This window comes from Tinamus guttatus, unplaced genomic scaffold (genome assembly GCF_059628265.1).
Source record: "Tinamus guttatus ecotype Peru unplaced genomic scaffold, ASM5962826v1 Tinamus_guttatus_pri_ptg000447l, whole genome shotgun sequence".
NCBI lineage: Eukaryota > Metazoa > Chordata > Aves > Tinamiformes > Tinamidae > Tinamus > Tinamus guttatus.
This window is the reverse complement of record NW_028288981.1, coordinates 199,184-224,443: the sequence shown is the minus strand read 5'-3', so window position 1 is coordinate 224,443 and position 25,260 is coordinate 199,184. Positions and strand designations below refer to the sequence as shown.

General features: G+C 56.5%; 1 protein-coding gene across 1 annotated transcript in view; it reads left to right on the top strand.

Annotated features, from left to right (window-relative positions):
* Positions 1-151: 151 nt before the first annotated feature.
* The window catches only part of LOC148593155 (uncharacterized), a gene marked incomplete at its 5' end in the record, with an annotated part of 45,518 nt that continues 20,409 nt past the window's right edge, over positions 152-25,260 (top strand). The window contains 27 exon segments of the mRNA XM_088532020.1: positions 152-346; positions 349-491; positions 1,189-1,506; positions 2,127-2,454; positions 3,183-3,523; positions 4,212-4,524; positions 5,133-5,486; positions 6,215-6,555; positions 7,253-7,580; positions 8,284-8,598; positions 9,208-9,566; positions 10,270-10,587; positions 11,217-11,577; positions 12,162-12,514; positions 13,162-13,465; positions 14,099-14,413; positions 15,140-15,454; positions 16,197-16,511; positions 17,077-17,415; positions 18,153-18,467; positions 19,077-19,415; positions 20,048-20,362; positions 20,996-21,310; positions 22,047-22,361; positions 22,970-23,308; positions 23,943-24,257; positions 24,890-25,204. Of these exon segments, the coding sequence (XP_088388146.1) occupies positions 152-346; positions 349-491; positions 1,189-1,506; positions 2,127-2,454; positions 3,183-3,523; positions 4,212-4,524; positions 5,133-5,486; positions 6,215-6,555; positions 7,253-7,580; positions 8,284-8,598; positions 9,208-9,566; positions 10,270-10,587; positions 11,217-11,577; positions 12,162-12,514; positions 13,162-13,465; positions 14,099-14,413; positions 15,140-15,454; positions 16,197-16,511; positions 17,077-17,415; positions 18,153-18,467; positions 19,077-19,415; positions 20,048-20,362; positions 20,996-21,310; positions 22,047-22,361; positions 22,970-23,308; positions 23,943-24,257; positions 24,890-25,204 (8,523 nt within the window).

Genomic DNA, 25,260 nt, shown 5'->3' with positions numbered 1-25,260 from the left:
GTGTATTTCATGGAAAGATCCTGGTCATTTGGCAAAAGTGATTTGTCCCTAGTATGAGGAGGTCTGAAGTGGGCAAGACAGAGACAAGAGGAAGAAGGAAGCATTGGAGTCAAGTGGGTCTTGTTCCATTTTGCACGTGTGTTTGTTGCAGAGGCGAGCGAGGTGCGTGTGGTGAACGGCTCCGGGCGCTGCTCGGGGAGAGTGGAGGTGCTGCACGAGGAGCGCTGGGGCAGCGTCTGCGACGATGGCTGGGGCCTGGAGGAGGCGCGAGTGCTTTGCCAGGAGCTGGGCTGCGGGAAAGCGCTGTCCGCCCCCGGCTCGGCCCGCTTTGGCCAAGGATCTGGCCCATCTGGCTGGATGACCTGGACTGCGTGGGCACCGAAGAGGCCCTGTCCACGTGCAGGGCCAAGGCCTGGGGAGAGCATAACTGCAACCACGGAGAAGATGCTGGCGTGGTGTGCTCAGGTAACCCCGTTTCAGGACTTGCTTTTGTCTTTGATAGCTGAGAAATGAAGGATGAAGGACGTATGTAACTGCCGAAGGGGCATTAGTCAATGTATGCAATGAAACCTGCAGTGATGAAGGGCAAGTGTGATACCCAAGTTCATAGCTCTGCAGGAACATGCTTTGTGACAATTTGAGGTTGAGGGAGCTGGGCCTGAAGAAGAGAAGGCTGAGAGGGGGTCTAATCAGTGTTTCTAAAGACGTCAAGGACTGGGATAAGGAGGATGGGGCCGGCCTCTTTTCAGTGGTAGCCAGTTCTAGGACTAGAGGAAATTTCCAAACAATGAAGCGCCAAAAATGCATTAACAGTGATGGTGAGAGAGACCTGGAACATGTTTTTAGGAGAGGTTATAAAGCCTCCTTCTCTGGAGTTATTTCAAACCATCTTGGACCCCATTCAGTGCCACATGGTCCAGGTGGCCTGGGACTGCAGAGGGGTGGGACTACATGATCTCTAAAGGTCCCTTCCAACATGAAGGTTTCTATGAATTTTCCACCTATGGAGTCAGTCTTCAAGGTTGAGTGTATTTCATGGAAAGCTCCTGGTCATTTGGCAGGAGTCATTCTTCCCTGGTGTTTGGAGGACTCAAGCGGGCAACACAGAGGCAAGAGGAGGAAGGAAACATGGGTGTCCTGTGGGTCTGGTTCCATTTTGCACGTGTGTTTGTTGCAGAGGCGAGCGAGGTGCGTGTGGTGAACGGCTCCGGGCGCTGCTCGGGCAGAGTGGAGGTGCTGCACGAGGAGCGCTGGGGCAGCGTCTGCGACGATGGCTGGGGCCTGGAGGAGGCGCGAGTGCTTTGCCAGGAGCTGGGCTGCGGGAAAGCGCTGTCCGCCCCCGGCTCGGCCCGCTTTGGCCAAGGATCTGGCCCCATCTGGCTGGATGACCTCAACTGCACGGGAACTGAAGAGGCCCTGTCCACGTGCAGGGCCAAGGCCTGGGGAGAGCATAACTGTAACCACGGAGAAGACGCTGGTGTGGTGTGCTCAGGTGAGGTGGCCTGGGTCAAAGCTAGCGCTTGGGACTCTGTTGCTTTGGGTGGACTTGGGAGACTGTGAGGTTCTGGTGGCTTGAGTGGTTTGGGGCAGGTGCATGGGCTGAGGACACCTCTAAAGCACAAACTATGCCTCTTAATGCTCTGGGTTGGAGACAGAGGTTATGGCTGGGCTCTTGGTTCTCTACGGGACAAGTACAGGACACAGCAGGATGGATACCTAGAAGGATTTGGGGTCTGAGTTAGCGCTCACTCTCAGCTGCTCCCCATTTGCACAGCCATTGTGGTGGCTAGGACGCTTCCTGCAGCCACAACCTACAGCAGAGCACGTGGAAAGAGGAGAAGGATCTTCTTGAGTTTCTCCTCCAAGGGAGCAAAGGGAGGTGTGGGCTCAGATGTCCATGTGGACTCCAAATGCTTTCCAATGGAGCTCCACCTGCCATGGTGCCAGAGGTTGCAGAGGTGTTCGGGTTTTGACATGGTGTCCTGTGACCACCTCTCAGAGGATCCACACACTCTGCAGTGACTGGTGTTGAGCTCAACACATTGGTCAACATGGGGGCAAGAGGAAGAGAAGACATGGGTGCCCACCATCTCTCCTTAGCCTTTGCACATGTGTTTGTTGCAGAGGCAAGAGAGGTGCGTGTGGTGAACGGCTCCGGGCGCTGCTCGGGGAGAGTGGAGGTGCTGCACGAGGAGCGCTGGGGCAGCGTCTGCGACGATGGCTGGGGCCTGGAGGAGGCGCGAGTGCTTTGCCAGGAGCTGGGCTGCGGGAAAGCGCTGTCCGCCCCCGGCTCGGCCCGCTTTGGCCAAGGATCTGGCCCCATCTGGCTGGATGACCTGGACTGCACGGGCACCGAAGAGGCCCTGTCCACGTGCAGGGCCAAGGCCTGGGGAGAGCATAACTGCAACCACGGAGAAGATGCTGGCGTGGTGTGCTCAGGTAACCCCATTTCGGGCCTTGCTTTTCTCTTTAATTGAGAAGAACTCAAGAATCATGGACCTATGCAGCTGCCTAAGGGGCATTAGTCAATGCATGCAATGAAACCTGCAGTGATGAAGGGCAAGGGGGATACTCAAGTCCATAGCTCTGCAGGAACGTGTTTTGTGACAGTCTGAGGCTGAGGGAGCTCGGCCTATTCAGTCTGAAGAAGAGAAGTCTGAGAGGGGATCAAATCAGTGTATATAAATACATATAGAGTGGGGGTAAGGAGGATGGGGCCGGCCTCTTTTCAATGGTGGCCACTTCTAGGACTAGAGGAAATGGCCATACATTGAAGTGCCAAAAGTTCCACAGGAACTTAGGGACAAATGTATTAACAGTGAGGGTGACGGAGCCCTGGAACAGGTTTCCAGGAGAGGTTCTGAAGCCTCCTTCTCTGCAGTTATTCAAAAGCAGCTTGGACACAATTCTGTGCCACATGCTCCAGATAGCCTGGGAATGCAGAGGGATGGGACTACAGGATCTCTAAAGGTCCCTTCCAGCATGAAGGTTTCTATGAATTGCGAGCTATGGAGTCAATCTTCAAGGTTGAGTGTATTTCATGGAAAGATCCTGGTCATTTGGCAAAAGTGATTTGTCCCTAGTATGAGGAGGTCTGAAGTGGGCAAGACAGAGACAAGAGGAAGAAGGAAGCATTGGAGTCAAGTGGGTCTTGTTCCATTTTGCACGTGTGTTTGTTGCAGAGGCGAGCGAGGTGCGTGTGGTGAACGGCTCCGGGCGCTGCTCGGGGAGAGTGGAGGTGCTGCACGAGGAGCGCTGGGGCAGCGTCTGCGACGATGGCTGGGGCCTGGAGGAGGCGCGAGTGCTTTGCCAGGAGCTGGGCTGCGGGAAAGCGCTGTCCGCCCCCGGCTCGGCCCGCTTTGGCCAAGGATCTGGCCCCATCTGGCTGGATGACCTGGACTGCGTGGGCACCGAAGAGGCCCTGTCCACGTGCAGGGCCAAGGCCTGGGGAGAGCATAACTGCAACCACGGAGAAGATGCTGGCGTGGTGTGCTCAGGTAACCCCGTTTCAGGACTTGCTTTTGTCTTTGATAGCTGAGAAATGAAGGATGAAGGACGTATGTAACTGCCGAAGGGGCATTAGTCAATGTATGCAATGAAACCTGCAGTGATGAAGGGCAAGTGTGATACCCAAGTTCATAGCTCTGCAGGAACATGCTTTGTGACAATTTGAGGTTGAGGGAGCTGGGCCTGAAGAAGAGAAGGCTGAGAGGGGGTCTAATCAGTGTTTCTAAAGACGTCAAGGACTGGGATAAGGAGGATGGGGCCGGCCTCTTTTCAGTGGTAGCCAGTTCTAGGACTAGAGGAAATTTCCAAACAATGAAGCGCCAAAAATGCATTAACAGTGATGGTGAGAGAGACCTGGAACATGTTTTTAGGAGAGGTTATAAAGCCTCCTTCTCTGGAGTTATTTCAAACCATCTTGGACCCCATTCAGTGCCACATGGTCCAGGTGGCCTGGGACTGCAGAGGGGTGGGACTACATGATCTCTAAAGGTCCCTTCCAACATGAAGGTTTCTATGAATTTTCCACCTATGGAGTCAGTCTTCAAGGTTGAGTGTATTTCATGGAAAGCTCCTGGTCATTTGGCAGGAGTCATTCTTCCCTGGTGTTTGGAGGACTCAAGCGGGCAACACAGAGGCAAGAGGAGGAAGGAAACATGGGTGTCCTGTGGGTCTGGTTCCATTTTGCACGTGTGTTTGTTGCAGAGGCGAGCGAGGTGCGTGTGGTGAACGGCTCCGGGCGCTGCTCGGGCAGAGTGGAGGTGCTGCACGAGGAGCGCTGGGGCAGCGTCTGCGACGATGGCTGGGGCCTGGAGGAGGCGCGAGTGCTTTGCCAGGAGCTGGGCTGCGGGAAAGCGCTGTCCGCCCCCGGCTCGGCCCGCTTTGGCCAAGGATCTGGCCCCATCTGGCTGGATGACCTCAACTGCACGGGAACTGAAGAGGCCCTGTCCACGTGCAGGGCCAAGGCCTGGGGAGAGCATAACTGTAACCACGGAGAAGACGCTGGTGTGGTGTGCTCAGGTGAGGTGGCCTGGGTCAAAGCTAGCGCTTGGGACTCTGTTGCTTTGGGTGGACTTGGGAGACTGTGAGGTTCTGGTGGCTTGAGTGGTTTGGGGCAGGTGCATGGGCTGAGGACACCTCTAAAGCACAAACTATGCCTCTTAATGCTCTGGGTTGGAGACAGAGGTTATGGCTGGGCTCTTGGTTCTCTACGGGACAAGTACAGGACACAGCAGGATGGATACCTAGAAGGATTTGGGGTCTGAGTTAGCGCTCACTCTCAGCTGCTCCCCATTTGCACAGCCATTGTGGTGGCTAGGACGCTTCCTGCAGCCACAACCTACAGCAGAGCACGTGGAAAGAGGAGAAGGATCTTCTTGAGTTTCTCCTCCAAGGGAGCAAAGGGAGGTGTGGGCTCAGATGTCCATGTGGACTCCAAATGCTTTCCAATGGAGCTCCACCTGCCATGGTGCCAGAGGTTGCAGAGGTGTTCGGGTTTTGACATGGTGTCCTGTGACCACCTCTCAGAGGATCCACACACTCTGCAGTGACTGGTGTTGAGCTCAACACATTGGTCAACATGGGGGCAAGAGGAAGAGAAGACATGGGTGCCCACCATCTCTCCTTAGCCTTTGCACATGTGTTTGTTGCAGAGGCAAGAGAGGTGCGTGTGGTGAACGGCTCCGGGCGCTGCTCGGGGAGAGTGGAGGTGCTGCACGAGGAGCGCTGGGGCAGCGTCTGCGACGATGGCTGGGGCCTGGAGGAGGCGCGAGTGCTTTGCCAGGAGCTGGGCTGCGGGAAAGCGCTGTCCGCCCCCGGCTCGGCCCGCTTTGGCCAAGGATCTGGCCCCATCTGGCTGGATGACCTGGACTGCACGGGCACCGAAGAGGCCCTGTCCACGTGCAGGGCCAAGGCCTGGGGAGAGCATAACTGCAACCACGGAGAAGATGCTGGCGTGGTGTGCTCAGGTAACCCCATTTCGGGCCTTGCTTTTCTCTTTAATTGAGAAGAACTCAAGAATCATGGACCTATGCAGCTGCCTAAGGGGCATTAGTCAATGCATGCAATGAAACCTGCAGTGATGAAGGGCAAGGGGGATACTCAAGTCCATAGCTCTGCAGGAACGTGTTTTGTGACAGTCTGAGGCTGAGGGAGCTCGGCCTATTCAGTCTGAAGAAGAGAAGTCTGAGAGGGGATCAAATCAGTGTATATAAATACATATAGAGTGGGGGTAAGGAGGATGGGGCCGGCCTCTTTTCAATGGTGGCCACTTCTAGGACTAGAGGAAATGGCCATACATTGAAGTGCCAAAAGTTCCACAGGAACTTAGGGACAAATGTATTAACAGTGAGGGTGACGGAGCCCTGGAACAGGTTTCCAGGAGAGGTTCTGAAGCCTCCTTCTCTGCAGTTATTCAAAAGCAGCTTGGACACAATTCTGTGCCACATGCTCCAGATAGCCTGGGAATGCAGAGGGATGGGACTACAGGATCTCTAAAGGTCCCTTCCAGCATGAAGGTTTCTATGAATTGCGAGCTATGGAGTCAATCTTCAAGGTTGAGTGTATTTCATGGAAAGATCCTGGTCATTTGGCAAAAGTGATTTGTCCCTAGTATGAGGAGGACTGAAGTGGGCAAGACAGAGACAAGAGGAAGAAGGAAGCATTGGAGTCAAGTGGGTCTTGTTCCATTTTGCACGTGTGTTTGTTGCAGAGGCGAGCGAGGTGCGTGTGGTGAACGGCTCCGGGCGCTGCTCGGGGAGAGTGGAGGTGCTGCACGAGGAGCGCTGGGGCAGCGTCTGCGACGATGGTTGGGGCCTGGAGGAGGCGCGAGTGCTTTGCCAGGAGCTGGGCTGCGGGAAAGCGCTGTCCGCCCCCGGCTCGGCCCGCTTTGGCCAAGGATCTGGCCCCATCTGGCTGGATGACCTCAACTGCACGGGCACCGAAGAGGCCCTGTCCACGTGCAGGGCCAAGGCCTGGGGAGAGCATAACTGCAACCACGGAGAAGATGCTGGCGTGGTGTGCTCAGGTAACCCCGTTTCAGGACTTGCTTTTGTCTTTGATAGCTGAGAAATGAAGGATGAAGGACGTATGTAACTGCCGAAGGGGCATTAGTCAATGTATGCAATGAAACCTGCAGTGATGAAGGGCAAGTGTGATACCCAAGTTCATAGCTCTGCAGGAACATGCTTTGTGACAATTTGAGGTTGAGGGAGCTGGGCCTGAAGAAGAGAAGGCTGAGAGGGGGTCTAATCAGTGTTTCTAAAGACGTCAAGGACTGGGATAAGGAGGATGGGGCCGGCCTCTTTTCAGTGGTGGCCACTTCTAGGACTAGAGGAAATTTCCAAACAATGAAGCGCCAAAAATGCATTAACAGTGATGGTGAGAGAGACCTGGAACATGTTTTTAGGAGAGGTTATAAAGCCTCCTTCTCTGGAGTTATTTCAAACCATCTTGGACCCCATTCAGTGCCACATGGTCCAGGTGGCCTGGGACTGCAGAGGGGTGGGACTACATGATCTCTAAAGGTCCCTTCCAACATGAAGGTTTCTATGAATTTTCCACCTATGGAGTCAGTCTTCAAGGTTGAGTGTATTTCATGGAAAGCTCCTGGTCATTTGGCAGGAGTCATTCTTCCCTGGTGTTCGGAGGACTCAAGCGGGCAACACAGAGGCAAGAGGAGGAAGGAAACATGGGTGTCCTGTGGGTCTGGTTCCATTTTGCACGTGTGTTTGTTGCAGAGGCGAGCGAGGTGCGTGTGGTGAACGGCTCCGGGCGCTGCTCGGGCAGAGTGGAGGTGCTGCACGAGGAGCGCTGGGGCAGCGTCTGCGACGATGGCTGGGGCCTGGAGGAGGCGCGAGTGCTTTGCCAGGAGCTGGGCTGCGGGAAAGCGCTGTCCGCCCCCGGCTCGGCCCGCTTTGGCCAAGGATCTGGCCCCATCTGGCTGGATGACCTGGACTGCACGGGCACCGAAGAGGCCCTGTCCACGTGCAGGGCCAAGGCCTGGGGAGAGCATAACTGCAACCACGGAGAAGATGCTGGCGTGGTGTGCTCAGGTAACCCCATTTCAGGACTTGGCTGTTGCATTTAAATAAGAAGAACACAAGGATCATGGACCTATGCAGCTGCCTAAGGGGCATTAGTCAATACATGCAATGAAACCTGCATTGATGGAGGGCAAGGGGGATACTCAAGTCCATAGCTCTGCAGGAACGTGCTTTGAGACAATTTGAGGCTGAGGGAGCTGGGTCTATTCAGCCTAAGGAAGAGAAAGCTGAGACGGGATCTAATCAGTGTATATAAACACAAAGTCAAGGATGGGCCTCTTTTCTGTGGTGGCCACTTCTAGGACTAGAGGAAATGGCCAAACGATGAAGCTCCAAAAGTTCCAGGGGAACTTATGGAAAAACGTATTAACAGTGAGGGTGATGGAGCCCTGGAACAGGTTTCCAGGAGAGCTTATGAAGCCTCCTTCTCTGGAGTTATTCAAAAGCAGCTTGGACACAATTCTGTGCCACATGCTCCAGGAGACCTGGGACTGCAGAGGGGTGGGACTACAGGATCTCTAAAGCTCCCTTCCAACATGAAGGTTTCTAGGAATTGCCAGCTATTGAGTCAGTCTTCAAGGTTGAGTGTATTTCAGGGAAATCTCCTGGTCATTTGTCAAGAGTGATTTGTCCCTAGTGTTAGGAGGACTGAAGTGGGCAACACAGAGGCAAGAGGAAGAAGGAAACATTGGTGTCCAGCGAATCTTGTTCCATTTTGCACATGTGTTTGTTGCAGAGGCGAGCGAGGTGCGTGTGGTGAACGGCTCCGGGCGCTGCTCGGGGAGAGTGGAGGTGCTGCACGAGGAGCGCTGGGGCAGCGTCTGCGACGATGGCTGGGGCCTGGAGGAGGCGCGAGTGCTTTGCCAGGAGCTGGGCTGCGGGAAAGCGCTGTCCGCCCCCGGCTCGGCCCGCTTTGGCCAAGGATCTGGCCCCATCTGGCTGGATGACCTGGACTGCACAGGCACCGAAGAGGCCCTGTCCACGTGCAGGGCCAAGGCCTGGGGAGAGCATAACTGCAACCACGGAGAAGATGCTGGTGTGGTATGCTCAGGTGAGGTGGCCTGGGTCAGAGCTAGTGCTCGAGACTCTGTTGTATTGGGTGGGCATGGGAGACTGCGAGGTTCTGGTGGTGTGAGTGGATCGGGGCTGGTGCACAGGCCCAGGGCACCTCTAAAGCGCAAGCTATGCCTCTCAATGCTCTGGGTTGGGGACAGAGGTTAGGGCGGTGTTCTCGGTTCTCTCGAGAACAAGTATAGGGCACAACAGGATGGAAAACCAGATGGTCCCGAGGTCCGAGGTTGCCCTTACTCTCAGCTGCTCCCCATTTGCACAGCCATTGTGGTGCCTAGGAGGCTTCCTGCAGCCATGAACTACAGCAGAGCACGTGGCAGGAGGAGAAGGATCTTCTTGAGTTTCTCTTCCAAGATTGTAAAGGGAGGTGCATGTTGAGATGTCCATGTGGACTCCAAATGCTTTCCAGCAGAGCTCCACCTGCCATGGTGCCAGGGGGTGCAGAGGTGTTAGGGCTTTGACATGGTGTCCCGTGACCACCTGTGAGAGGATCCACACACTCTGCAGTGACAGGATGTTGAGCTCAAAGCATTGGTCAACATGGGGACAAGAGGAAGAGAAGACATGGGTGCCCACCATCTCTCCTTAGCCTTTGCACGTGTGTTTGTTGCAGAGGCGAGCGAGGTGCGTGTGGTGAACGGCTCCGGGCGCTGCTCGGGGAGAGTGGAGGTGCTGTACGAGGAGCGCTGGGGCAGCGTCTGCGACGATGGCTGGGGCCTGGAGGAGGCGCGAGTGCTTTGCCAGGAGCTGGGCTGCGGGAAAGCGCTGTCCGCCCCCGGCTCGGCTCGCTTTGGCCAAGGATCTGGCCCCATCTGGCTGGATGACCTCAACTGCACAGGCACCGAAGAGGCCCTGTCCATGTGCAGGGCCAAGGCCTGGGGAGAGCATAACTGCAACCACGGAGAAGATGCTGGCGTGGTGTGCTCAGGTAACCCCGTTTCAGGACTTGCTTTTGTCTTTGATTGCTGAGAAATGAAGGATGAAGGACGTATGTAGCTGCCTAAGGGGCATTAGTCAATGTATGCAATGAAACCTGCAGTGATGAAGGGCAAGTGTGATACCCAAGTTCATAGCTCTGCAGGAACATGCTTTGTGACAATTTGAGGTTGAGGGAGCTGGGCCTGTTCAACCTGAAGAAGCGAAGGCTGAGAGGGGGTCTAATCAGTGTTTCTAAAGACGTCAAGGACTGGGATAAGGAGGATGGGGCCGGCCTCTTTTCAGTGGTGGCCAGTTCTAGGACTAGAGGAAATTTCCAAACAATGAAGCGCCAAAAATGCATTAACAGTGATGGTGAGAGAGACCTGGAACATGTTTTTAGGAGAGGTTATAAAGCCTCCTTCTCTGGAGTTATTTCAAACCATCTTGGACCCCATTCAGTGCCACATGGTCCAGGTGGCCTGGGACTGCAGAGGGGTGGGACTACATGATCTCTAAAGGTCCCTTCCAACATGAAGGTTTCTATGAATTTTCCACCTATGGAGTCAGTCTTCAAGGTTGAGTGTATTTCATGGAAAGCTCCTGGTCATTTGGCAGGAGTCATTCTTCCCTGGTGTTCGGAGGACTCAAGCGGGCAACACAGAGGCAAGAGGAGGAAGGAAACATGGGTGTCCTGTGGGTCTGGTTCCATTTTGCACGTGTGTTTGTTGCAGAGGCGAGCGAGGTGCGTGTGGTGAACGGCTCCGGGCGCTGCTCGGGGAGAGTGGAGGTGCTGCACGAGGAGCGCTGGGGCAGCGTCTGCGACGATGGCTGGGGCCTGGAGGAGGCGCGAGTGCTTTGCCAGGAGCTGGGCTGCGGGAAAGCGCTGTCCGCCCCCGGCTCGGCCCGCTTTGGCCAAGGATCTGGCCCCATCTGGCTGGATGACCTGGACTGCACGGGCACCGAAGAGGCCCTGTCCATGTGCAGGGCCAAGGCCTGGGGAGAGCATAACTGCAACCACAGAGAAGATGCTGGCGTGGTGTGCTCAGGTGAGGTGGCCTGGGTCAAAGCTAGTGCTCGAGACTCTGTTGCATTGGGTGGGCATGGGAGACTGCGAGGTTCTGCTGGTGTGAGTGGATCAGGGCTGATGCACAGGCCCAGGGCACCTCTAAAGCGCAAGCTATGCCTCTCAATGCTCTGGGTTGGAGACAGAGGTTAGGGCGGTGTTCTCGGTTCTCTCGAGAACAAGTACAGGGCACAACAGAATGCATAACCAGATGGTCCCGAGGTCCGAGGTTGCCCTCACTCTCAGCTGCTCCCCATTTGCACAGCCATTGTGGTGCCTAGGAGGCTTCCTGCAGCCATGAACTACAGCAGAGCACGTGGCAGGAGGAGAAGGATCTTCTTGAGTTTCTCCTCCAAGATTGTAAAGGGAGGTGCATGTTGAGATGTCCATGTGGACTCCAAATGCTTTCCAGCAGAGCTCCACCTGCCATGGCGCCAGGGGGAGCAGAGGTGTTAGGGCTTTGACATGGTGTCCTGTGACCACCTCTCAGAGGACCACACACTCTGCAGTGAAAGGGTGTTGAGCTCAACACATTGGTCAACACGGGGACAAGAGGAAGAGAAGACATGGGAACCAACCGTCTCTCCTTAGTGTTTGCACGTGTGTTTGTTGCAGAGGCGAGCGAGGTGCGTGTGGTGAACGGCTCCGGGCGCTGCTCGGGGAGAGTGGAGGTGCTGCACGAGGAGCGCTGGGGCAGCGTCTGCGACGATGGCTGGGGCCTGGAGGAGGCGCGAGTGCTTTGCCAGGAGCTGGGCTGCGGGAAAGCGCTGTCCGCCCCCGGCTCGGCCCGCTTTGGCCAAGGATCTGGCCCCATCTGGCTGGATGACCTGGACTGCACGGGCACCGAAGAGGCCCTGTCCACGTGCAGGGCCAAGGCCTGGGGAGAGCATAACTGCAACCACGGAGAAGATGCTGGCGTGGTGTGCTCAGGTGAGGTGGCCTGGGTCAAAGCTAGGGCTCGGGACTCTGTTGCTTTGGGTGGGCACGGGAGACTGTGAGGTTCTGGTGCTGTGAGTGGATCAGGGCTGGTGCACAGGCGCAGGGCACCTCTAAAGCGCAAGCTATGCCTCTCAATGCCCTGGGTTGGAATAGAGGTTAGGGCGGTGTTCTCGGTTCTCTCGAGAACAAGTATAGGGCACAACAGGATGGATAACCAGATGGTCCCGAGGTCCGAGGTTGCCCTCACTCTCAGCTGCTCCCCATTTGCACAGCCATTGTGGTGCCTAGGAGGCTTCCTGCAGCCATGAACTACAGCAGGGCACGTGGCAGGAGGAGAAGGTTCTTCTTGAGTTTCTCCTCCAAGATTGCAAAGAGAGGTGTGGGCTGAGATGTCCATGTGGACTCCAAATGCTTTCCAGCAGAGCTCCACCTGCCATGGTGCCAGGGGGTGCAGAGCTGCTAGGGCTTTGACATGGTGTCCTGTGACCACCTCTCAGAGGATCCACACACTCTGCAGTGACAGGGTGTTGAACTTAAATCATTGGTCAACATGGGGACAAGAGGAAGAGCAGACATGGGTGCCCAGCAGCTCTCCTTAGCCTTTGCACGTGTGTTTGTTGCAGAGGCAAGACAGGTGCGTGTGGTGAACGGCTCCGGGCGCTGCTCGGGGAGAGTGGAGGTGCTGCACGAGGAGCGCTGGGGCAGCGTCTGCGACGATGGCTGGGGCCTGGAGGAGGCGCGAGTGCTTTGCCAGGAGCTGGGCTGCGGGAAAGCGCTGTCCGCCCCCGGCTCGGCCCGCTTTGGCCAAGGATCTGGCCCCATCTGGCTGGATGACCTCAACTGCACGGGAACTGAACAGGCCCTGTCCACGTGCAGAGCCAAGACCTGGGGAGAGCATAACTGCAACCACGGGGAAGATGCTGGCGTGGTGTGCTCAGGTGAGGTGGCCTGGGTCAAAGCTAGTGCTCGAGACTCTGTTGCATTGGGTGGGCATGGGAGACTGTGAGGTTCTGGTGGTGTGAGTGGGTTGGGGCTGGTGCACGGGCTGAGGACACCTCTAAAGCGCAAGCTAGGGGCTGGTGCATGGGCTGAGGACACCTCTAAAGCGCAAGCTATGCCCCTTGATGCTCTGGGTTGGAATAGAGGCTATGGCTGTGCTCTTGGTTCTCTTGAGGACAAGTACAGGGTACAACAGGATGGATTAGGAGATGGATTTGGGGTCCCATTTTGCCCTCTCTCTCAGTTGCTCCCCATTTGCACAGCCATTGTGTTTCTTAGGAAGCTTCCTGCAGCTACCAGATACAGCAGAGCACGTGGCAGGAGGCGAAGGTTTTTCTTGAGTTTCTCCTCCAAGATTGCAAAGGGAGCTGCGGGCTGAAACGTCCGTGTGGACTCCAAATGCTTTCCAGCAGAGCTCCACTTGCCATGGTGCCAGGGGGAGCAGAGGTGTTCGGGTTTTGACATGGTGTCCTGTGACCACCTCTCAGAGGACCACACACTCTGCAGTGACAGGGTGTTGAGCTGAAAGCATTGGTCAACATGGGGACAAGAGGAAGAGAAGACATGGGTGCCCACCATCTCTCCTTAGCCTTTGCTCGTGTGTTTGTTGCAGAGGCGAGCGAGGTGCGTGTGGTGAACGGCTCCGGGCGCTGCTCGGGGAGAGTGGAGGTGCTGCACGAGGAGCACTGGGGCAGCGTCTGCGACGATGGCTGGGGCCTGGAGGAGGCGCGAGTGCTTTGCCAGGAGCTGGGCTGCGGGAAAGCGCTGTCCGCCCCCGGCTCGGCCCGCTTTGGCCAAGGATCTGGCCCCATCTGGCTGGATGACCTCAACTGCACGGGCACCGAAGAGGCCCTGTCCACGTGCAGGGCCAAGGCCTGGGGAGAGCATAACTGCAACCACGGAGAAGATGCTGGTGTGGTGTGCTCAGGTGAGGTGACCTGGGTCAAAGCTAGTGCTCGAGACTCTGTTGCATTGGGTGGGCATGGGAGACTGCGAGGTTCTGGTGGTGTGAGTGGATCGGGGCTGGTGCACAGGCCCAGGGCACCTCTAAAGCGCAAGCTATGCCTCTCAATGCCCTGGGTTGGAGACAGAGGTTAGGGCGGTGTTCTCGGTTCTCTCGAGAACAAGTATAGGGCACAACAGGATGGATAACCTGATGGTCCTGGGATCCGAGTTTACCCTCACTCTCAGCTGATCCCCATTTGCACAGCATTTGTGGTGCCCAAGAGGTTTCCTGCAGCCACGACTTACAGCAGAGCACGTGGCAGGAGGAGAAGGTACTTCTTGAGCTTCTCCTCCAAGATTGCAAAGAGAGGTGTGGGCTGAGATGTCCATGTGGACTCCAGATGCTTTCCAGCAGAGCTCCACCCGCCATGGTGCCAGGGGGTGCAGAGGTGTTCAGGTTTTGACATGGTGTCCTTTGACCACCTCTCAGAGGATCCACGCACTCTGCAGTGAGAGGGTGTTGAGCTCAAAGCATTGAACAACATGGGGACAAGAGGAAGAGAAGACATGGGTGCCCACCGTCTCTCCTTAGCCTTTGTACGTGTGTTTGTTGCAGAGGCAAGAGAGGTGCGTGTGGTGAACGGCTCCGGGCGCTGCTCGGGGAGAGTGGAGGTGCTGCACGAGGAGCGCTGGGGCAGCGTCTGCGACGATGGCTGGGGCCTGGAGGAGGCGCGAGTGCTTTGCCAGGAGCTGGGCTGCGGGAAAGCGCTGTCCGCCCCCGGCTCGGCCCGCTTTGGCCAAGGATCTGGCCCCATCTGGCTGGATGACCTGGACTGCACGGGCACCGAAGAGGCCCTGTCCACGTGCAGGGCCAAGGCCTGGGGAGAGCATAACTGCAACCACGGAGAAGATGCTGGCGTGGTGTGCTCAGGTAACCCCATTTCGGGACTTGCTTTTCTCTTTAATTGAGAAGAACTCAAGAATCATGGACCTATGGAGCTGCCTAAGGGGCATTAGTCAATGCATGCAATGAAACCTGCAGTGATGAAGGGCAAGGGGGATACTCAAGTCCATAGCTCTGCAGGAACGTGCTTTGAGACAATTTGAGGCTGAGGGAGCTGGGTCTATTCAGCCTAAGGAAGAGAAAGCTGAGATGGGATCTAATCAGTGTATATAAACACAAAGTCAAGGATGGACCTCTTTTCTGTGGTGGCCACTTCTAGGACTAGAGGAAATGGCCAAACGATGAAGCTCCAAAAGTTTCAGAGGAACTTATGGAAAAACGTATTAACAGTGAGGGTGATGGAGCCCTGGAACAGGTTTCCAGGAGAGCTTATGAAGCCTCCTTCTCTGGAGTTATTCAAAAGCAGCTTGGACACAATTCTGTGCCACATGCTCCAGGAGACCTGGGACTGCAGAGGGGTGGGACTACAGGATCTCTAAAGCTCCCTTCCAACATGAAGGTTTCTAGGAATTGCCAGCTATGGAGTCAGTCTTCAAGGTTGAGTATATTTCAGGGAAATCTCCTGGTCATTTGTCAAGAGTGATTTGTCCCTAGTGTTAGGAGGACTGAAGTGGGCAACACAGAGGCAAGAGGAAGAAGGAAACATTGGTGTCCAGCGAATCTTGTTCCATTTTGCACGTGTGTTTGTTGCAGAGGCGAGCGAGGTGCGTGTGGTGAACGGCTCCGGGCGCTGCTCGGGCAGAGTGGAGGTGCTGCACGAGGAGCGCTGGGGCAGCGTCTGCGACGATGGCTGGGGCCTGGAGGAGGCGCGAGTGCTTTGCCAGGAGCTGGGCTGCGGGAAAGCGCTGTCCGCCCCCGGCTCGGCCCGCTTTGGCCAAGGATCTGGCCCCATCTGGCTGGATGACCTCAACTGCACGGGTACCGAAGAGGCCCTGTCCACGTGCAGGGCCAAGGCCTGGGGAGAGCATAACTGCAACCATGGAGAAGACGCTGGGGTGGTGTGCTCAGGTAACCCCGTTTCAGGAGTTGCATTTGTCTTGAATTGCTAAGAAACGAGGGATCAAGGACCTATGGAGCTGCCTAAGGGACATTAGTCTATGTGTGCAATGAAAACTGAGGTGATGAAGGGCGAGTATGATACTCAAGTCCATAGCTCTGCAGGAACATGCTTAGTGACAACTTGAGGCTGAGGGAGGTGGGTCTGTTCAGCCTGAAGAAGAGAAGGTTGAGATGAATCTAATCAGTGTCTGTAAATGTGTCAAGGATGGGGGTAAGAAAGATGAGGCCGGCCTCTTTTCAGTGGTGGTCACTTCTAGGACTAGAGGAAATGGCCAAACACTGAAGCGACAAAAGTTCCACAGGAACTTAGGAAAAAATGCTTTAACAGTGAGGGTGACAGAGCCCTGGAACAGGTTTCCAGGAGAGGTTATGAAGCCTCCTTCTCTGGAGTTATTCAAAACCGGCTGGGACACAATTCTGTGCCACAATCTCCAGGTTGCCTGGGAATGCAGAGAACTGGGACTACAGGATCTCTAAAGGTCCCTTCCAACATGAAGGTTTCTAGGAATTGGCAGCTATTGCGCCAGTTTTCAGGGCTGAGTGTATTTCACGGAAAGCTCCTGGTCATTTGGCAGCTGTCATTCGTTCCTGCTGTTACGAGGACTCAAGTGGGCAATAAGGGGGCAAGTGGAAGAAGGAAAAATGGGTGTTCTGTGGTTCTTGTTCCATTTTGCACGTGTGTTTGTTGCAGAGGCGAGCGAGGTGCGTGTGGTGAACGGCTCCGGGCGCTGCTCGGGGAGAGTGGAGGTGCTGCACGAGGAGCGCTGGGGCAGCGTCTGCGACGATGGCTGGGGCCTGGAGGAGGCGCGAGTGCTTTGCCAGGAGCTGGGCTGCGGGAAAGCGCTGTCCGCCCCCGGCTCGGCCCGCTTTGGCCAAGGATCTGGCCCCATCTGGCTGGATGACCTCAACTGCACGGGAACTGAAGAGGCCCTGTCCACGTGCAGGGCCAAGGCCTGGGGAGAGCATAACTGCAACCACGGAGAAGATGCTGGCGTGGTGTGCTCAGGTGAGGTGGTCTGGGTCAAAGCTAGCCCTCAGGACTCTGTTGCTTTGGGTGGGCATGCACAAGCCCAGGGGAGCTGTAAAGCGCAAGCTATGCCTCTCTATGCTCTGGTTTGGGGACAGAGGTTACAGCTGTGCTCTCGGTTCTCTTGAGGACAAGTACAGGGTACAACGGGATGGATTACGAGATGGATTTGGGGTCCCAGTTTGCCCTCACACTCAACTGCTCCTAATTTGCACAGCCTTTGTGGTTCCTAGGAGGCTTCCTGCAGCCACGACCTACAGCAGAGCACGTGGCAGGAGGAGAAGGTTCTTCTTCAGTTTCTCCTCCAAGATTGCAAAGGGAGGTGCAGGCTGAAATGTCCATGTGGACTCCAGATGCTTTCCAGCAGAGCTCCACCTGCCATGGTGCCAGGGGGTGCAGAAGTGTTAGGGCTTTGACATGGTGTCCTGTGACCGCCTCTCAGAGGATCCACACACTCTGCAGTGACAGGGTGTTGAGCTCAAAGCATTGATCAACATGGGGACAAGAGGAAGAGAAGACATGGGTGCCCACCATCTCTCCTTAGCCTTTGCACATGTGTTTGTTGCAGAGGCAAGACAGGTGCGTGTGGTGAACGGCTCCGGGCGCTGCTCGGGCAGAGTGGAGGTGCTGCACGAGGAGCGCTGGGGCAGCGTCTGCGACGATGGCTGGGGCCTGGAGGAGGCGCGAGTGCTTTGCCAGGAGCTGGGCTGCGGGAAAGCGCTGTCCGCCCCCGGCTCGGCCCGCTTTGGCCAAGGATCTGGCCCCATCTGGCTGGATGACCTGGACTGCACAGGCACCGAAGAGGCCCTGTCCACGTGCAGGGCCAAGGCCTGGGGAGAGCATAACTGCAACCACGGAGAAGATGCTGGCGTGGTGTGCTCAGGTAACCCCGTTTCAGGACTTGCTTTTGTCTTTGATTGCTGAGAAATGAAGGATGAAGGACGTATGTAGCTGCCTAAGGGGCATTAGTCAATGTATGCAATGAAACCTGCAGTGATGAAGGGCAAGTGTGATACCCAAGTCCATAGCTCTGCAGGAACATGCTTTGTGACAATTTGAGGCTGAGGGTGCTGGGCCTGTTCAGCCTGAAGAAGAGAAGGCTGAGAGGGGGTCTAATCAATGTATATAAAAACATCAAGGATGGAGGTCAGGAGGATGAGGCCGGCCTCTTTTCCGTGCTGTCCACCTCTAGGACTAGAGAAAATGGCCAAATAATGAAGCTCCAAAGTTCCATAGGAACTTAGGGACAAATGTATTCACAGTGAGGGTGACAGAGCCCTGGAACAGGTTTCCAGGAGAGGTTATGAAGCCTCATTATCTGCAGTTATTCAAAACCAGCTGGGACACAATTCTGTGCCACATGCTCCAGGAGACCTGGGACTGCAGAGAGCTGGGACTACATGATCTCTAAAGGTCCCTTCCAACATGAAGGTTTCTAGGAATTGCCAGCTATTGAGTCAGTCTTCAAGGTTGAGTGTATTTCATGGAAAGCTCCTGGTCATTTGGCAGAAGACATTCTTCCCTGGTGTTAGGAGGGCTGAAGTGGGCAACACAGAGGCAAGAGGAAGAAGTTCAGTATCCAGTGGGTCTTGTTCCATTTTGCACGTGTGTTTGTTGCAGAGGCGAGCGAGGTGCGTGTGGTGAACGGCTCCGGGCGCTGCTCGGGGAGAGTGGAGGTGCTGCACGAGGAGCGCTGGGGCAGCGTCTGCGACGATGGCTGGGGCCTGGAGGAGGCGCGAGTGCTTTGCCAGGAGCTGGGCTGCGGGAAAGCGCTGTCCGCCCCCGGCTCGGCCCGCTTTGGCCAAGGATCTGGCCCCATCTGGCTGGATGACCTCAACTGCACAGGCACCGAAGAGGCCCTGTCCACGTGCAGGGCCAAGGCCTGGGGAGAGCATAACTGCAACCACGGGGAAGATGCTGGCGTGGTGTGCTCAGGTGAGGTGGCCTGGGTCAAAGCTAGCGCTCAGAGCTCTCTTGCATTGCGTGGGCATGGGAAACTGTGAGGTTCTGGTGGTGTGAGTGGATCAGGGCTGGAGCGTAGGCTGAGGGCACCTCTAAAGTGCAAGCTATGTCTCTCAATGCTCTGGATTGGGGATAGATGTTAGGGCTGTTCTGTCGATTCTCTCGAGGACAAGTACAGCGCACAATGGGATGGATAACCAGATGGTCCTGGGATCCGAGTTTACCCTCACACTCAGCTGATCCCCATTTGCACAGCATTTGTGGTGCCTAAGAGGTTTCCTGCAGCCACGACTAACAGCAGAGCACGTGGCAGGAGGAGAAGGTTCTTCTTGAGTTTCTCCTCCAAGATTGCAAAGAGAGGTGTGGGCTGAGATGTCCATGTGGACTCCAGATGCTTTCCAGCAGAGTTCCACCCGCCATGGTGCCAGGGGGTGCAGAGCTGCTAGGGCTTTGACATGGTGTACTGTGACCGCCTCTCAGAGGATCCACACACTCTGCAGTGACAGGGTGTTGAATTCAAAGCATTGGTCAACATGGGGACAAGAGGAGGAGAAGACATGGGTGCCCACCATCTCTCCTTAGCCTTTGCACATGTGTTTGTTGCAGAGGCGAGCGAGGTGCGTGTGGTGAACGGCTCCGGGCGCTGCTCGGGGAGAGTGGAGGTGCTGCACGAGGAGCGCTGGGGCAGCGTCTGCGACGATGGCTGGGGCCTGGAGGAGGCGCGAGTGCTTTGCCAGGAGCTGGGCTGCGGGAAAGCGCTGTCCGCCCCCGGCTCGGCCCGCTTTGGCCAAGGATCTGGCCCCATCTGGCTGGATGACCTCAACTGCACGGGCACCGAAGAGGCCCTGTCCACGTGCAGGGCCAAGGCCTGGGGAGAGCATAACTGCAACCACGGAGAAGATGCTGGCGTGGTGTGCTCAGGTGAGGTGGCCTGGGTCAAAGCTAGTGCTCGAGACTCTGTTGCATTGGGTGGGCATGGGAGACTGCGAGGTTCTGGTGGTGTGAGTGGATCGGGGCTGGTGCACAGGCCCAGGGCACCTCTAAAGCGCAAGCTATGCCTCTCAATGCCCTGGGTTGGAGACAGAGGTTAGGGCGGTGTTCTCGGTTCTCTCGAGAACAAGTATAGGGCACAACAGGATGGATAACCAGATGGTCCCGAGGTCCGAGGTTGCCCTCACTCTCAGCTGCTCCCCATTTGCACAGCCATTGTGGTGCCTAGGAGGCTTCCTGCAGCCATGAACTACAGCAGAGCACGTGGCAGGAGGAGAAGGATCTTCTTGAGTTTCTCCTCCAAGATTGTAAAGGGAGGTGCATGTTGAGATGTCCATGTGGACTCCAAATGCTTTCCAGCAGAGCTTCACCTACCATGGCGCCAGGGGGAGCAGAGGTGTTAGGGCTTTGACATGGTGTCCTGGGACCACCTCTCAGAGGACCACACACTCTGCAGTGACAGGGTGTCGAACTTAAATCATTGGTCAACATGGGGACAAGAGGAAGAGAAGACATGGGTGCCCACCATCTCTCCTTAGCCTTTGCCCATGTGTTTGTTGCAGAGGCGAGCGAGGTGCGTGTGGTGAACGGCTCCGGGCGCTGCTCGGGCAGAGTGGAGGTGCTGCACGAGGAGCGCTGGGGCAGCGTCTGCGACGATGGCTGGGGCCTGGAGGAGGCGCGAGTGCTTTGCCAGGAGCTGGGCTGCGGGAAAGCGCTGTCTGCCCCCGGCTCGGCCCGCTTTGGCCAAGGATCTGGCCCCATCTGGCTGGATGACCTCAACTGCACGGGCACCGAAGAGGCCCTGTCCACGTGCAGGGCCAAGGCTTGGGGAGAGCATAACTGCAACCACGGAGAAGATGCTGGTGTGGTGTGCTCAGGTGAGGTGGCCTGGGTCAAAGCTAGCGCTCAGAGCTCTCTTGCATTGCGTGGGCATGGGAAACTGTGAGGTTCTGGTGGTGTGAGTGGATCGGGGCTGGAGCGTAGGCTGAGGGCACCTCTAAAGTGCAAGCTATGTCTCTCAATGCTCTGGGTTGGGGACAGAGGTTAGGGATGTTCTCTTGATTCTCTCAAGGACAAGTACAGGGCACAATGGGATGGATAACCAGATGGTCCTGGGATCCGAGTTTACCCTCACACTCAGCTGATCCCCATTTGCACAGCATTTATGGTGCCTAAGAGGTTTCCTGCAGCCACGACTTACAGCAGAGCATGTGGCAGGAGGAGAAGGTTCTTCTTCAGTTTCTCCTCCAAGATTGCAAAGGGAGGTGCAGGCTGAAATGTCCATGTGGACTCCAGATGCTTTCCAGCAGAGCTCCACCTGCCATGGTGCCAGCGGGTGCAGAGGTGTTAGTGCTTTGACATGGTGTCCTGTGACCACCTCTCAGAGTATCCACACACTCTGCAGTAAAAGGGTGTTGAGCTCAAAGCATTGGTCAACATGGGGACAAGAGGAAGAGAAGACATGGGTGCCCAGCATCTCTCCTTAGCCTTTGCACGTGTGTTTGTTGCAGAGGCGAGCGAGGTGCGTGTGGTGAACGGCTCCGGGCGCTGCTCGGGGAGAGTGGAGGTGCTGCACGAGGAGCGCTGGGGCAGCGTCTGCGACGATGGCTGGGGCCTGGAGGAGGCGCGAGTGCTTTGCCAGGAGCTGGGCTGCGGGAAAGCGCTGTCCGCCCCCGGCTCGGCCCGCTTTGGCCAAGGATCTGGCCCCATCTGGCTGGATGACCTCAACTGCACAGGCACCGAAGAGGCCCTGTCCACGTGCAGGGCCAAGGCCTGGGGAGAGCATAACTGCAACCACGGAGAAGATGCTGGGGTGGTGTGCTCAGGTAACCGTATTTCAGGACTTGCATTTGTCTTGAATTGCTAAGAATCGAGGGATCAAGGATCTATGGAGCTGCCTAAGGGACATTAGTCTATGTGTGCAATGAAAACTGAGCTGATGAAGGGCGAGTATGATACTCAAGCCATAGCTCTGCAGGAACATGCTTTGTGACAATTTGAGGCTGAGGGTGCTGGGCCTGTTCAGCCTGAAGAAGAGAAGGCTGAGAGGGGATCTAATCAATGTATATAAGTATGTCAAGGGTGGGGGTCAGGAGGATGAGGCCGGCCTCTTTTCAGTGGTGGCCACTGCCAGGATTAGGGGAAATGGCCAAACACTGAAGCGCCAAAAGTTCCATAGGAACTTAGGGACAAATGCGTTAACAGTGACGGAGCCCTGGAACAGGTTTCCAGGAGAGCTTATGAAGCCTCCTTCTCTGCAGTTATTGAAAACCAGCTTGGACACAATTCTGTGCCACATGCTCCAGGTGGCTTGGGAGTGCAGAGGGCTGTGACTACAGGATCTCTAAAGGTCCCTTCCAACATGAAAGTTTCTCAGAATTGCCAACTATGCAGTCAATCTTCAAGGTTGAGTGTATTTCATGGAAAGTTCCTGGTCATTTGGTAGCTGTCATTCATCCCTGGTGATAGGAGGACTGAAGTGGGCAACACAGAGGCAAGAGGAAGAAGGAAACATTGGTGTCCAGCGAATCTTGTTCCATTTTGCACATGTGTTTGTTGCAGAGGCGAGCGAGGTGCGTGTGGTGAACGGCTCCGGGCGCTGCTCGGGCAGAGTGGAGGTGCTACACGAGGAGCGCTGGGGCAGCGTCTGCGACGATGGCTGGGGCCTGGAGGAGGCGCGAGTGCTTTGCCAGGAGCTGGGCTGCGGGAAAGCGCTGTCCGCCCCCGGCTCGGCCCGCTTTGGCCAAGGATCTGGCCCCATCTGGCTGGATGACCTGGACTGCACGGGCACCGAAGAGGCCCTGTCCACGTGCAGGGCCAAGGCCTGGGGAGAGCATAACTGCAACCACGGGGAAGATGCTGGTGTGGTGTGCTCAGGTGAGGTGGCCTGGGTCAAAGCTGGCGCTCAGAGCTCTCTTGCATTGGGTGGGCATGGGAGACTGTGAGATTCTGGTGGTGTGAGTGGGTCGGGGATGGTGCACAAGCCCAAGGGAGCTCTAAAGCGCGAGCTATGCCTCTCTATGCTCTGGTTTGGGGACAGAGGTTACGGCTGTGCTCTCGGTTCTCTTGAGGACAAGTACAGGGCACAATGGGATGGATAACCAGATGGTCTGGGGTCCCAGTTTGCCCTCACACTCAACTGCTCCTAATTTGCACAGCCTTTGTGGCTCCTAGGAGGCTTCCTGCAGCCACGACCTACAGTAGACCACGTGGCAGGAGGAGAAGGTTCTTCTTCAGTTTCTCCTCCAAGATTGCAAAGGGAGGTGCAGGCTGAAATGTCCATGTGGACTCCAGATGCTTTCCAGCAGAGCTCCACCTGCCATGGTGCCAGGGGGTGCAGAGGTGTTAGGGCTTTGACATGGTGTCCAGTGACCACCTCTCAGAGGATCCACACACTCTGCAGTGACAGGATGTTGAGCTCAAAGCATTGGTCAACATGGGGACAAGAGGAAGAGAAGACATGGGTGCCCACCATCTCTCCTTAGCCTTTGCACGTGTGTTTGTTGCAGAGGCAAGACAGGTGCGTGTGGTGAACGGCTCCGGGCGCTGCTCGGGGAGAGTGGAGGTGCTGCACGAGGAGCGCTGGGGCAGCGTCTGCGACGATGGCTGGGGTCTGGAGGAGGCGCGAGTGCTTTGCCAGGAGCTGGGCTGCGGGAAAGCGCTGTCCGCCCCCGGCTCGGCCCGCTTTGGCCAAGGATCTGGCCCCATCTGGCTGGATGACCTCAACTGCACGGGAACTGAAGAGGCCCTGTCCACGTGCAGGGCCAAGGCCTGGGGAGAGCATAACTGCAACCACGGAGAAGATGCTGGTGTGGTGTGCGCAGGTGAGGTGGCCTGGGGCAAAGCTGGCGCTCAGGACTCTGTTGCATTGGGTGGGCTTGGGAGACTGTGAGGTTCTGGTGGTGTGATTGGATTGAGGCTGGTGTACAGGCTGAGGACACCTCTAAAGCACAAGCTATGCTCCTTGTTCCTCAAGAATGGAGACAGAGGTTATGGCTGTGCTCTTGGTTCTCTCTGGGACGAGTACAGGGCACAAGAGGATGGATACCTAGAAGGATTTGGGGTCTGAGTTTGCCCTCACTCTCAGCCGCTCCCCATTTGCACAGCCATGTTGGTGCCTAGGAGGCTTCCTGCAGCCACGACCTACAGCAGAGCCTGTGGCAAGAGGAGAAGGATCTTCTTGAGTTCCCCCTCCAAGGGAGCAAGGGGAGGTGCAGGTTGAGATGTCCATGTGGACTCCAAATGCTTTCCAGCGGAGCTCCACCTGCCATGGGGGCCAGGGGGTGCAGAGGTGTTAGGGCTTTGACATGGTGTCCTGTGACCGCCTCTCAGAGGATCCACACACTCTGCAGTGACAGGGTGTTAAGCTCAAAGCATTGATCAACATGGGGACGAGAGGAAGAGCAGACATGGGTGCCCACCATCTCTCCTTAGCCTTTGCACGTGTGTTTGTTGCAGAGGCAAGACAGGTGCGTGTGGTGAACGGCTCCGGGCGCTGCTCGGGGAGAGTGGAGGTGCTGCACGAGGAGCGCTGGGGCAGCGTCTGCGACGATGGCTGGGGCCTGGAGGAGGCGCGAGTGCTTTGCCAGGAGCTGGGCTGCGGGAAAGCGCTGTCCGCCCCCGGCTCGGCCCGCTTTGGCCAAGGATCTGGCCCCATCTGGCTGGATGACCTCAACTGCACAGGCACCGAAGAGGCCCTGTCCACGTGCAGGGCCAAGGCCTGGGGAGAGCATAACTGCAACCACAGAGAAGATGCTGGTGTGGTGTGCTCAGGTGAGGTGGCCTGGGTCAAAGCTAGCGCTTGGGACTCTGTTGCTTTGGGTGGGCTTGGGAGACTGTGAGGTTCTGGTGGCTTGAGTGGTTTGGGGCAGGTGCATGGGCTGAGGACACCTCTAAAGCACAAACTATGCCTCTTAATGCTCTGGGTTGGAGACAGAGGTTATGGCTGGGCTCTTGGTTCTCTACGGGACAAGTATAGGACACAGCAGCATGGATACCTAGAAGGATTTGGGGTCTGAGTTAGCGCTCACTCTCAGCTGCTCCCCATTTGCACAGCCATTGTGGTGGCTAGGACGCTTCCTGCAGCCACAACCTACAGCAGAGCACGTGGAAAGAGGAGAAGGATCTTCTTGAGTTTCTCCTCCAAGGGAACAAAGGGAGGTGTGGGCTCAGATGTCCATGTGTACTCCAAATGCTTTCCAGCGGAGCTCCACCTGACATAGTGCCAGGGGGTGTAGAAGTGTTAGGGCTTTGACATGGTGTCCTTGACCATCTCTCAGAGGATCCACACACTCTGCAGTGACAGGATGTTGAGCTCAAAGCATTGGTCAACATGGGGACAAGAGGAAGAGCAGACACGGGTGCCCAGCGGCTCTCCTTAGCCTTTGCACATGTGTTTCTTGCAGAGGCGAGCGAGGTGCGTGTGGTGAACGGCTCCGGGCGCTGCTCGGGCAGAGTGGAGGTGCTGCACGAGGAGCGCTGGGGCAGCGTCTGCGACGATGGCTGGGGCCTGGAGGAGGCGCGAGTGCTTTGCCAGGAGCTGGGCTGCGGGAAAGCGCTGTCCGCCCCCGGCTCGGCCCGCTTTGGCCAAGGATCTGGCCCCATCTGGCTGGATGACCTCAACTGCACAGGCACCGAAGAGGCCCTGTCCACGTGCAGGGCCAAGGCCTGGGGAGAGCATAACTGCAACCACGGGGAAGATGCTGGTGTGGTGTGCTCAGGTGAGGTGGCATGGGTCAAAGCTAGCGCTCAGAGCTCTCTTGCATTGGGTGGGCAT